This window comes from Callorhinchus milii, unplaced genomic scaffold (genome assembly GCF_018977255.1).
Source record: "Callorhinchus milii isolate IMCB2004 unplaced genomic scaffold, IMCB_Cmil_1.0 Scaffold15, whole genome shotgun sequence".
NCBI lineage: Eukaryota > Metazoa > Chordata > Chondrichthyes > Chimaeriformes > Callorhinchidae > Callorhinchus > Callorhinchus milii.
This window is the reverse complement of record NW_024704756.1, coordinates 10451911-10464809: the sequence shown is the minus strand read 5'-3', so window position 1 is coordinate 10464809 and position 12899 is coordinate 10451911. Positions and strand designations below refer to the sequence as shown.

The 12899-nt window shown below is 41.3% G+C and overlaps 2 protein-coding genes across 9 annotated transcripts; one reads left to right on the top strand and one right to left on the bottom strand.

Annotated features, from left to right (window-relative positions):
- Positions 1-247: 247 nt before the first annotated feature.
- On the top strand, positions 248-7855 carry cab39l1 (calcium binding protein 39, like 1). 6 transcript variants are annotated; one of them, XM_007892513.2, is made up of 9 exons: positions 248-326; positions 1910-2059; positions 3723-3884; positions 4236-4354; positions 5258-5426; positions 5869-5928; positions 6026-6091; positions 6310-6453; positions 7130-7855. In XM_007892513.2, the coding sequence occupies exons 2-9, from the start codon at positions 1946-1948 to the stop codon at positions 7316-7318; spliced, it is 1023 nt and encodes a 340-aa protein (XP_007890704.1). In that variant the 5' UTR covers positions 248-326; positions 1910-1945; the 3' UTR covers positions 7319-7855. The 6 variants fall into 6 exon arrangements, with proteins under 6 accessions (XP_007890704.1, XP_007890703.1, XP_007890702.1 ...); XM_007892512.2 differs by lacking the exon at positions 248-326 and adding an exon at positions 1074-1138 and having other exon boundaries at positions 7223-7855; XM_007892511.2 differs by lacking the exon at positions 248-326 and adding an exon at positions 1074-1138.
- Positions 7559-10902, bottom strand: ccdc160 (coiled-coil domain containing 160). 3 transcript variants are annotated; one of them, XM_042340719.1, is made up of 3 exons: positions 10666-10753; positions 9816-10007; positions 7559-9319 (listed from the first exon to the last, which is right to left on the bottom strand). In XM_042340719.1, exon 3 carries the CDS (start codon positions 9265-9267, stop codon positions 8287-8289), a length of 981 nt encoding a protein of 326 aa, XP_042196653.1. In that variant the 5' UTR covers positions 9268-9319; positions 9816-10007; positions 10666-10753; the 3' UTR covers positions 7559-8286. The 3 variants fall into 3 exon arrangements, with proteins under 3 accessions (XP_042196653.1, XP_007890709.1, XP_007890711.1); XM_007892518.2 differs by lacking the exons at positions 9816-10007; positions 10666-10753 and adding an exon at positions 10851-10902; XM_007892520.2 differs by lacking the exon at positions 9816-10007 and having other exon boundaries at positions 10666-10754.
- Between the last annotated feature and the right edge of the window lie 1997 nt (positions 10903-12899).

The following is a 12899-nucleotide window of genomic DNA, read 5'->3' as shown; positions in this document are numbered from 1 at the left end:
CCCACCACCACCACCAACGCCGCCAACACCTCCCCGTCTCCGAACGCCGCGCGTCACCACGTTCCAACGGGACGGGTGGCAACAAATCGCGGCGTTCCACCCGCCACCGCGCAGCCGCCGCCGCCGCCCTCCCATTGGCTGCTCCTCGCGTCGCTCACCGCCCCGCTCCCGCACCCGGGCCCCGCCCACCCGCTGATCCCTTTGCTGTCACGTCACTCACCGCCCCGCCCCCTCCTCCCCCCCCCTCCTCCCTCTGGGGATCCTTTGGCTGTGCGTTTGGGCACAAGTTTTCGAGGAGACTCTTAACCTTCTGGGATCGGCACTGTGTGAGTGTTGAGTAAAACGCATCGCTCTGATTTTTTTTGTGTGTGTGTGTGTCGTATGTTGAGGGAGGGAGGGAGGGAGGTCAGTGGGTGGGGGTGGGTGTCTGTGCAATAACACCACAATAACATCCTGATCGTGTTGTCTTGTGTAGCTGCTGAGATTTGCTATAACTCGTTGCCAACCAGAGAGAGAGAGAGGGGGTGTGGGGGGGTAAGTGTGTCCTGGTATCCAGTGTCGTTGGTTGACTCGTCTGTGTGGCAGTGAGTGAGTGAGTGAGTGAGTGGGTGAGTGAGTGACTGGTGGTGGTGGAGGGCTGCGGCCAATGTCAAGCTCAAGGCAACAGTGTTGCTAACCTGCAGCCGGTGTATCAGTATTGTGTAAACCTGTGTGGGAAATGGGAATTATTATTATTATTTTTTGGGGTGGTGGGGGCGGTGGTGGGGGCGGTGGGGGGGGGGGGTTTGGTTTGCTTTGCCCATGTCGAGACGTTCCAAGTGCAACTGTTCCGGTTGAGAGCGTGAAGTCTCTCGACCCGAACGGAATGAATCGAATTCGATTGAATTGAATTAATTCCGAGGTTGAAATGAGTTGAGAGAAGAGCCTCACTCACAGTTGGGGCTGCGCGATAGGTGGCGCTACAGTCGGCCTGGATGGGGTGGGGTGGGGGGTAAGATCAGGCCGGGTTCCCTGTCTTGGTGTCCAGTCACCCCCCACACCCCCCCCCCCACCCCTCTGGGAAAATTGTGCATTTATGTGGATGTTGTGGGATGTGGTTTCGATGCCGATCTTCTCACGTTTGAGAAGAGACACTTGGGTGAGGCATCGCAGTGCTGTCCCGAGGCTGGTGGTGTAATTACTGCCTGAGTCAGAGAGAGAGAGAGGGGGGGGACAGGGAAACTGCAACCCTGCTGTCTGACTGGAGAATAATGTCGTTTCACATCCAAAGTCCACCAGGTGGAGCACTGGGTAAATAATACAGAACCACTGCCTTCGTGAGAAAATGGCTTTTTGCAAAAAGCTTTTTTTAATACATAATAATAATAATAATAATAATAATCCTTGCATTTGATATAGCGCTTTTCACGTCAGGAGGACGTCCCAAAGCGCTTCACAGAACACACTGTAAAGTGAATTGACTGTATATAGAGAAAACGTGACCCCCCCCCCCCCCCCCCCGGTGCTGCTTACATTATGCATTGGATGGAATGGGTCAGAAATCTCATGATGTGTCCGTAAGGATGGCCTGAATTCCAGAGGCAATGGACTTAAGCTCTCGTCTGCCCGGACTGCAAACAAGGCTGAGATTCAAGCTATTTCTGTCGGCTCTGAGAGGTTATTTCTATAAATAGCTCCGAGTGTGGTGAAAACGAAGCTAATTTTAGGGTCTGCATTTTATTTTAATCTTTATTTTAATACAATGCAAATTATTATTGCGTAGGACCGTTCATTGTTGGAGCATATTGGAAAATTAATATCAAAATATGGGTGGGTGGGAAGACAGAAAACAGGGGATAGAATCATTCTGTTGTGTTGTGTTGTGCTTTCAATTCTGTTTACAAGAACAGTGTTTGCTTTGTTTCTCCAGGTGAGGAATCCAGCAAGAGAAGATCCAATATTAATCATGCCGCTTCATTTCAAATCTCACAAAAGTCCTGCAGAAATTGTGAGGAATGTGAAGGAGAACATGGCTGGTCTAGAAAAACAAGAAACTTCAGAGAATAAGAAGAAGGAAAGGGTAGGCAGTAATATATTTGCTAAGTCAATTTGATGACTTTGAGGGTGTTATTTAAATTCATAATTAGGCCATAGTGGCAAATTTGCTCCCTGTAAGCTTGGCTAAGCAGCAAACTTGGCTCTGCAGTTCCAGTTTTTAAACATCTTTTCTTATTTTTTTATATATGTCTCATCAGAGAAATGATCTATATATTATGTAAAAAAAAATTACTGTTTCCTCCTACTCTCTGCTTTGCCCCCTTCATTCTATTTTGCTCTCGTGAATTGCGGTGATTGTTCTCCACAAATGCAGTTGAGGACCTTTCTCCTCTTCAATCCATTATCAAAGGCTGGACTGAGGTATCAGGTCCAGAGGTGAAAGTGCAGTGTACTGAACCACTGTGCCACCCATCCCTTATTTGTATTCAGTAAGAGCATTGCTCTTTTTCCTTTTATATTCTTCTGATCTGAATCCTCTGCACTTTCTCGTTAATATACTGTCACTTTATCTTCACTTAGTAATTCTTGATTTGTTGTGTTTTGCCTGTCATTTCTTTTCTGTCTGATCATGCTCTGTGATTTAAATGTATTTCTCAGCCTATAGTTTTTTTCTATATGACCAGTGTTGTTTCTACACATGACTGTATTCTTTATTTTAAAAAGGAAGATAAAGAACTTGCCTAGCACATAGAACTTGTGCCTTATCATAGCAAAACATTGAGAAGCACTTCCTAACTAATTAATAATAATAATAATAATAATCCTTGCATTTGATATAGCGCTTTTCACGTCGGGAGGACGTCCCAAAGCGCTTCACGGAACACATTGTAAAGTGAATTGACTGTATATTTGTGGGTGAACGCGGCAGCCAATTGCCCACAAACAGTCGTAGATTGAAAATGACCTATTTATTATTGTTTTTGGTTTTGGAGAGATTATTATTAGGCGCGTGGAGTAAGGAAACTTGCCCAAGGTTTCGCCCCGCCTGGAATATTTATTAAGTATAGTGAATGCAAATTATATTGATAACCACCAAAATAAATGTGCAAATAATGCAAAATATGGGGAACAAACTAAAGCAAACATTCAAGCCATATAATATACAATGCATGAAATCTACAATATGGTTTGCTTTTAATTTCAGACCATAAGAAATAATGTTTTAAAAGAATTGCTATAACAAGCATTTTCCCAACAATCTTTCTTGTTAATTGGATACAATAATAATAATAATCCTTTCATTTGATATAAAACCCTTTTAATGTCTTCTAGACGTCTCATATTGCTTCACAGAATATACCATAAAGTGAATTGACTATATTTTATGGGCGATATAATCCTCATTTTGTTCTTTTTCTATTGTATCCGCTTTCTTTCCTTCTATTTTCATTCCGTTCTCTCTTCTTTCAAGTTGTTCTGAATATCGCTATCTTCCTTGGGATGAGTCTGTAACTCCCGCAGTTGTAAGTCTTTATCTTTCATTTTTTATTACTTGATGAATGTAATAAGTTAAATGATCTGTTTATTTTACTAACACAGCTTTCTGGTGCATCAGATATTGTTCACTTCCACTAGTAATTTCCAGTAAGCTTTGGCTGCATATTTGAAAATGAATAGAGTATAATTCTAGGTAGAATAATCCTGCTTATTAGGAAACTAAATGGAATTTATATTGTTTTATTTAGGGCACAGAAGTGTCAAAAGGCTTGATATCTATGAAGGAGATTCTGTGTGGCACAAATGAAAAGGTGGCGCAAACAGAATCGGTGGTCCAACTGGCTCAAGAGCTTTACGACTCCAACCTGCTGGCCATTTTGATAGCAAACCTTCGCCTAATAGATTTTGAGGTACAGTGAAGAGAAAACAAATGGTTAGATAATTAGTTCTGATTTATAGAAGACTATATTGTTAAATGTAATGTTTTTTAAAATTTAAAATGCATGTGTGCCTTCTTTATACTGTATTTTGAATACTTTCTAAAGTAAATTAAGAATTAAACTTTTTAAATAAATTTGGTCTTTCACTTCATGGCTGTTTGTGGGACATTGCTTTGCACAAATTGGTTGCTGAGTTTGCTCACAAATACACAGTCACTCCACTTCCCAGTAAATCCTGTGAAGCTGGGATGTCCCTCCAATGTGAAAGGCAGTATACCAAATATAAGGATTATTATTTTGTTGTTGTTTTTCCGACTTTAGGGTAAGAAGGATGTAGTACAAATCTTCAACAATATGCTTCGTAGACAAATTGGTTCAAGGTTTCCAACGGTGGAATACATATCCTCACACAAGCAGATCATTTTCATGTTGCTGAAAGGGTGAGGATAATGAGATTCAGCAATTCATCAATCCTTCCTGTACATATTTTTTATTGTGCTGTATCTCCTTGAATCTATATCTGTATCAACTGGACATTCATGTCAGATTTTTTTCTCCGTAATTTGGCATAGAACATCAATTTTTGCACTATTGGCATGGCTCCTCAATAGTTACATTCTATTCTAGACAATGAGTTAGTTACCTCTTAGTCACCTACTCTGTGTACACTGAATAAGTGATTGTTTGGCCTTATTTTAGATTAAATAAACGTGTTCATTGTAAACAATTAGAAATCAAAGCATGAATGGTTACCCACATGTTTGATCCTCTGGCATTTGCTTGTGCGTTGTTTTTGCTTCTCCAGTCATAAATTCATCGTTCGATATGATCACAAAGACTACAGTACTCTTTATCAAAGAGAATTTGGTTACATTTTCCACTTCTTTGCATCCTGAAGTTTTGTGGCAAGTCATCCTTTGTAGTATTTTTGCAGCATTTGAAGTTCCCCTCCCTTGCCTCCTTCAAAACCCACCCCAAGACCCTCCTTTTCAACCGTGCTTTCGATCACACTGCTTCCTCCCGCCACCCTCCCCGATCCCGATCCCTAACTTGGGTCCGAAACTCTGACTATTCAGCGCCTTGGGACGTCCTCCCGATGTGAAAGGCGCTATACAAACGTAATTTTGTTGTTGTTGATCTTGGTGCATGTGTATAGCTAAATGTAAATTGCAGGCAGTCACATACAGTATCTGAATTGACTGAAATTACCTAGCAGTAATTATCTGACAGTGCTACTTCTGCTATTGTTCCAAAGTAAATCTGGAATTAAAGAATTATTGAAACTGTTGAATAAGCTTAAAAAAAATTATCAATAATTAAATGTAATTGTTTTCTTGGAATAGATATGAGACACCAGAAATTGCACTAAATTGTGGCATTATGTTGCGAGAATGCATTCGCCACGAGCCTTTGGCCAATTTAATCCTCTACTCAGAACAATTCTATGATTTCTTCAAATATGTACAACTGTCCACTTTTGACATATCCTCAGATGCCTTTGCTTCATTTAAGGTAAAATGTTCTTCAGTATCACCTTTGTAGATTGCTCTATTGTTTCATTTGTGGAATCCTATAGCTCAGTGGTTAGAGCACTCGCTTCACAAGCAAGAGACCTGGGTTCGATTCCTGGCGGGGCAAAATGTTGGGCAAGTTTCCTAATCCACACGCCTCTGTTTACCTAGCAGTAAGTGGGAACCCGGTTGTTAGTCGATTGGCGGATCGCTTTTCCGGGGGTAATAATCCCTTCACAACAAAATAATAATAATTGATCACTTAAATCCACAACTGTTTGTAGGACACTGCTGTGCGCAATTGGCTGTCGCATTTTGCCCACAAAATATACAGTCAATTCACTTTACAATATATTCTGTGAAGAGCTTTGAGACGTCTCGAAGACACGATAAGGCGTTACATCAAATGCAAGATTATTATTATTTACTTTTCACGTTTTCAGGATTTGCTCACCACGCACAAAACTGGTTGTGCAGAATTTTTAGACAAGAATTATGATATAGTAAGTTTATTTCATATTCATGTTTTGTTTGTATTAAAGATTAAGTCATGCTCTAATATTTAAAATGTATTGAATGTGCACATTTTGTTTTTTATAGATATTTGTTGAATATGAAAAGTTGCTGTTGACAGAAAATTATGTGACAAAGCGTCAGTCTCTTAAGGTTTGTTAAAATGCATTAACTTAAAGGTGCATTTTTGATATTGACATTGAAAAGGCATCTGCCATCTTGAGCATTGTGAAATAATGGATATTTATTTTTAAAATCCTGCATCATATGCATGGAATAAAAATTACATTTGTATTTTAAAACTAAAGTCACTTTATGCATATTTAGCATTGCCATTTGTTGAAAGTGATTTCATTCTTCTATTTATAAAGCTCTTGGGAGAGTTGATGCTGGATAGACATAATTTCAACGTAATGATCAAATACATCAGCAAGCCAGAACATCTGAAACTCATGATGAATTTGCTGAAAGATGAAAGCCGGAATATCCAATTTGAGGCCTTTCACGTGTTCAAGGTAGAGTGTAAAATTTCAACCTAATCCATCATTGACTTGATAAAATCTTAAGATTGTTCTGATGAAGAAGGCTCTTTGGCCCATTTGATATCATCTTTCCAAAATACACAATGCCATTGGCTTTTCAATTTTTCTACGTTTGAGAACTCAGACCCCCACTAAAAAAAACATTTGAAAGAGGACTCTTTCCCCCGTCTTCCCTCCCTCCCTTTGTTGTTCAGCCTGTTTCTCAGTGAGTATTTGAGCTATATAGACTGGAAAAGTCCTGGCTTTAATTTCTGATCTGTGCTGTTCGATTATCTTAGCCAATGCAACAGCTGTACTAAAATTGGTCTCAGTATCTGCGAGGAGTCTGAGAGCTAATTATCGTACTCTCGGGCTACAGTTGAGAGCATGCTATAACTATTGGAAATAGCTGTTCTAATGGAAATAGCTGTTCTAATGGAAACTGGTTATTTATCTGACTAACTTTTACTTTTCTACCTATTGCTATGTGTTGCAAATGGGTGTATTGTGGAATTTTGCAGGTAGCATCTTTCAGATAAAAAGATCTTCTATTAAGATATCATGACAGGGTGATTGTACATAATTTGGAAGGATATGTTTAATTGAAAGTCACTTTCAATGATTTATGTTGAATTTATTTATTCATTTATTGAATTTTTTTTTCTGACAGATTTTTGTGGCAAATTCTAAAAAACCTCAACCAATTTTGGATATCCTATTGAAGAATCAAAGTAAATTGATTGATTTCCTGAATACATTTCAGACTGATCGAGCAGATGACGACCAGTTCCGTGATGAAAAGACGTACCTGATCAAGCACATACGAGATTTAAAAAGACCAGAACCAACAGAGACTTAACGTTTGTTTGAACCTGAAAATGCTGTAAATGCTGTACTATCATGATTGAATCTAATGAAACCAGAAGTGCATAAAACTGATCCTTGTATCTTTATAATTTTGCAGTAGTTGGTACTAAAGTGATAAATCCTAATTTCACAATTTTGTGTTGGTGAATTGTAGTTTTGATACAGTGTATTTGTTTTCAGCAATTTTTCTGTAGCATCAGAACAGTCACGTATTTATTCAGGCTTTAATTTGCATAATCTGAAACACTTTTATTTGTTTATTCAGCTCCACAACCAATGTAAAATGATGATTACTTTTGTATTTGTAACATTGTTACTCTGGTAAAGGGAAATCTTCAATTGTGTACATACTTTAAATTGTTTATTATGTAATAGTAGTTTGATAAACAATCCATTAAGAATCACAAAATAACAGAAATTTAACTGAAATCTATTTTGGTGGATGTTAAAAATGTTTCATTTGGGAAAGACCAGTCTCAGGACTTCAGTTGCGAAATACAAATAAAAGTAAATAATCTTTTCTTTAGAATTTGTGGACTTAACAAACATTGTGATCTACATTTTTTAAAATGTATTTGAGACTTCCAATTATAGACTGTTATTGCGCTGAATGCCAGCTCCAATTCTTTTCCCACAGAAACTTATGTTTGAATATTCAGTAACACTAACTGTAAATAGTTCAAGTATTTTCACCTTTCATTGCATTTTATCTAAAGATTTGCCCACAGGATCATTGCAATCTCATGTGTATCCATAGTTAACGCATGACATTAGAAATGGTCCGGATATTTATAATAGTGAAACCATCTCCAAGTTAGATGTGTTTCTCTGTGAAATTGCTATAAAATCAAGGCATCAAATCATTTCTTTTGCAGCATTAATAACAATTACATATGAACTAATTATTTCTTAATCAATTTTGCTTTTGAACCAAAAACAAGTCATCGATCAATTTAACTTCTACAGGAATTGTACTTTAAATTCTTCAACCGAATTGTAAGGTAAACTTGAAAAATGTTTCCGTAGGTGCTCCAAAGCCTTCACATTTCTTGCATGTTGAAATTTCTCTTTCTTCAGTTCATTCTTCATTGCATCTAGTTCCATTTGTAGCTTCTTTAACTCAATGCCACCCTGCTCTTTCGCCTTCTCCACCAAGTTATATTTTTCAACCTCATGTTGCATTGTTAGCTTTTCCAGATCTATTAACAAATCCTTATTTTTTAATTTAAGGTCTTGAACTTCCAGTCTGGTCTGTTGCAGTTCTTTGCTTAAGCTGCTCACAGTGGTTCTCTTATCTTTTAAATCCTTTTCAAGAGCTTGAAGCTGAGAATCTTTTTTAAAGCTCTCTTGTATGATCTGTTTTAAATGTATGGTCCTAATTTGTAATTCTTGCTTGGCATTAAAGAGTGCAGTCTCTCTCATATCAACATGTTCTGTAAGTTTCTTGCTATTTTTCCTTAGTTCTTCCATCTCTGAATTTAGAATTGACATTTGTGCTTTTGTCTTGTTGTGTTCAGTCTCTTTTCTATGCATTCCTTGACGTAAAACAGCCAGTTCTTGAGCATTCCAAATACACTGGTCTTCGATTTCCTGAATGCCTTTTTCAATGGTCTTATCTGACCTGTTATATACAGAATTGTTACTTTGAGCATCCTTCTTTGATTGAATGCCTTTTACCTGTTGAACTGAAGGAACAGGTTTGGAGTCATATTCTCGCACAATAAGTACTGAAGTTTTGGATTTTCTTTTACGTTTCTGTTCTTCTTGAAACTTCACGATTCCTTGTTGATAAATCTCTTCAATTCTCTTGGCCCTAGTTGCAGCAAACTGCTCTGAAACTAATATCGGTTGTGGGTGAACACTTGGAGCAAGAAGATCTTGGGCGGTAAAATGTGGAGGAAATAACTCCTCCACCCAGTGTTGCTCCTTTCGTTGTTCCATTTTATTTTAAAGCTGTCCAAAAGGCCCAGATACCTAATCGTATCTTCACAACCTTAAAATAAGGAACACAGAAAAGATAATGTGAAGCCAAATATTCAAATGAACTAAAGAATTAAATGAAAAAAAATGGATCGAGTGTAATCAGCAGTCTGCAATTATGCACCTTCCACTGCTGAGGTCTGAAAGCAGACTATCCTGCTTCTCAGCACTGTACTGCAGGATGAAATCACGTCTATCTTTCAAACAAACCAGCAGCGATTCAGCCCTAATGGCCTATCGGATCATGAGTTTACAGATGCATTTGCAAGGACTTGTGAAGAGATAAGGAATGGGATCATGAGCAGCCATATCTCAAAATGTTCACACCACTCTAGAAAGAGACCTCTCTGGACCCTCAGACACAATGAGATACTGCACGTGAAGGAACATTGCAAGCCACAATGCTTGCACGTGCCATGGTACCTTTAGATAGTACCAATTTTTCAAGGGGAGCAAATTGCAGTGAAATAAATAGTCTCAAGTTTTTGTGCTTTTCAGTGAATACAAACCTTGAGCCCATCTCCATGTTTTAATGAATGTCCCTTCCCTGGGTTGCCCTGGTTACTCAGTGGCCACTCCAACGGCACAGAAAGTTCTTGCATTGAAATACTGGATCCTTATGCCGTTAGATAACATTACAAGAATATAATAATAATCCTTGCATTTGATACAGCGCCTTATCATGTCTTCGAGACAGTACACTGTAAAGCAAATTGACTGGATAATTTGTGGGCGAAACACAGCAGCCAATTGCGCACAACAGTGTCCCACAAAGAGTCAAGGTTTGAGCGACCAAATCCCTCACATTATTTTAACGGGAAAAGCGATCCGGCAACCGACTAAACAACCAAGTTCCTACCCAACGCTACGCTAAACAGAGGCGTGTGGCGTAAAGAAACTTGCCCGGGTTTCGCCCTGCCGGGAATCGAACCCGGGTCCTCTCGCTCGCTCGCTCGCTCGGCCAGCGCTCCGACCAATACGTTCCCAGTGGACCTGCTTAACATTTCCCCCACCGTCCTGCTCGCCCCGCCCTCGGCGGTCCGGCTTTTAGCGGATCCGACCCCAGTCTCCGGAAACTCACATCCCTGGAATCCATTCGGCTGCCCCTCCCCCTCCCCCCCCTCTCCCTCCCCCCCCCCTCAACCCAACCACCACCACCACCGCCTCCTTCAAGGCCCGTTTCAAGATGATCCGCTTCCAGTCCCCATTCCTCCCAAATCCCCGTCCTCAGCTCAGGGACAAACTCTGGACCGTCCAGCGCCCCCGGGCCTGGCCCTCCCCTCCCCCTCCCTCCCTCTCCCTCTGTGTAGAGTTCGTCGTTGTTGTCGTCGTCGTCGTTGAAGCGGCCGTTAAACTCACTCTCACGGTCTCTCCTGCGCCCGGTGACAAAACGCCGGTTCTCTCCCTCTCGACTTGAAAGACCATTATTTCTTTTTTTTATATATATATATAACAAATTAATAATAATATATATTTTTAAAGAAGATGAATTTCCTCCCCCCACCACCACCGCGAAAAAAAACTCTCCCGCGCTTCCGACCCACCGCCGTCGTCGCCGCCGCCACCGCCGCCGCCGGGTACACACGAACCAGTGACGTGCGAGCGCCGTCAGAGCGCACCCAGCTCGGTGACGCGTGGGCGGCGGTGCGCAAGAAGCGGTGACGTTCGCGCGAGGAGCGGTGACGTTGCGTTTGGAGACTCCTCCCTCACCTGCTCTTCCATCCCCGGAGGGAGGGGAGGGAAAAGCTTTTCGACCACGTGCTTCATTCAATGCTGTTCTTGTTCCCTCTCTCCCCCCCCCCCCCCCCCCAATCCAAAAAAAAAACCCCAAAGGAAACCAAACCAATTGATAAAAGTGGCATTTTGATCAAACCAAATTAAGCCAAAAAAGAGAGCAGTGGGTCACAAAGAGGACCTCGATGAAGACAGGAGGGCGAGAGAGCGAACCATCGCGTGAACTCAGAGAAAGCGATTGTTTGGGGGTTTTTTTGTAAAAAAAATGTAAACGTCTTATTTTTTTCCCCCCCTCCCCCGCAGGCAAACAACCATCGTGGAAAATCGATTCGCGACCTCGCCGTCGGGTGGGCGCCTCGCGACACCTCCCGTCGGAGGAGGAGGAGGAGGAGGAGGAGGAGTCCCGCAATCTCTCCGTTACGCGTTCGTTGGTCACCCCCGGGGGGGGAGGGAGATGGCGTCCCGATTCCGAAAAACAAGTGGCTGGGAACCCTCAGCAGGTCAGGCAGCGCCCGTGGAGAGAGGAAAAGGGAGTCAACGTTCCGGGTCCGCGGCCCTTGGCCAGAGCTGGGGCACGTCGGGAGGGAGAGGAGGGGGGGAGGGCCAGGGAGGCAAAGGAGATAATGGGGTAGAGGACGGGGGATGATGGGCGAGATGTTAATGATGCAAAACAAAGGGTCGTGGTCCCGAACATTGACTCGCTTTCCTTTCTCCATAGATGCTGCCGGACCTGCTGAGCGCTCCCAGTGACTGACTCTCTTTTTTTTTGTTTCAGATTTCCAGCGTCTACCGGATTTTGCGCGATGGCATCTGACTGTTGCACTGCACCGCTTTGCGTGTATATTTGAAATCTATAAAGTTTTTTTTAAAAAAAAGTTAAAGTAAAACTACAATAACATTTGGTCTAAATGCATATGAAACATGAAAGAGATAGTTTAACTTGTACCTTTTTCAAGCGAGAAGATGGTTAAATGATGTGTTAGAACTCCTTTCCACATTGTCATTGATATGGAGACTATATTATCATTCATGATAGGCTTACTGCCTATCTCAAGACCTTTCTCTTTGACCGTGCCTTCAGCTCCCCTCTCGACTCTCTACCCCCTCCTCGCTCCCTCCCTTCCCTCCCCTCACCCTGACCATTTCCCCCCTCCTCGCTCCCTCCCTTCCCTCCCCTCACCCTGACCATTTCCCCCCTGCTCGGGTCCTGACCCAACTGTCCAGCGCCTTGGGACGTCCTCCCGACGTGAAAGGCGCTCTATAAATGAAATCTTGTTGTTGTTGTTGTTGTACTGGTTCACGACATTTAAATATTTAAATCATTTAGAAATTGAATAAAGTGGGTCATTTACTTCATGGCTATTTGTGGGATATTCCTGGGTGCAAATTACTGCTGCAATCGCCTCCAAAGTAGTCATTACACTTTACATTAAATCCTGTGAAGTGCTTTGCGACATCCTCTCAACATGAAAGGTGCTACATCAAAGGCATGGATTATTATATTTCATTACTTTAGCATAATCACAGAAAACTACAGTATTCCAGCGCATTCTCATCTATGATTGACAGCCAGTGTATTAAACCCAATATGAACAAATAGTAAGTGATATTATTTAAGTATACATTGAATAACAACTTACTGTTGACTTAGCATTAGAAGCATGAAAAATATGTAGAATTTGATGCATTGGTAGAGAAAGGTTTAATAAAGGAGTTCAAAATTATGAGGGGTTTTGATAGATCAGTAGATAGGGAGAAACTGTTTCCTCTAGCGGGTGACACAGATTTAAGATAATTGGCAAAAGAACCAGAGGGGAGACGAGGAGAACTTTTCAATTGACTCAAATATTGTTCAAATT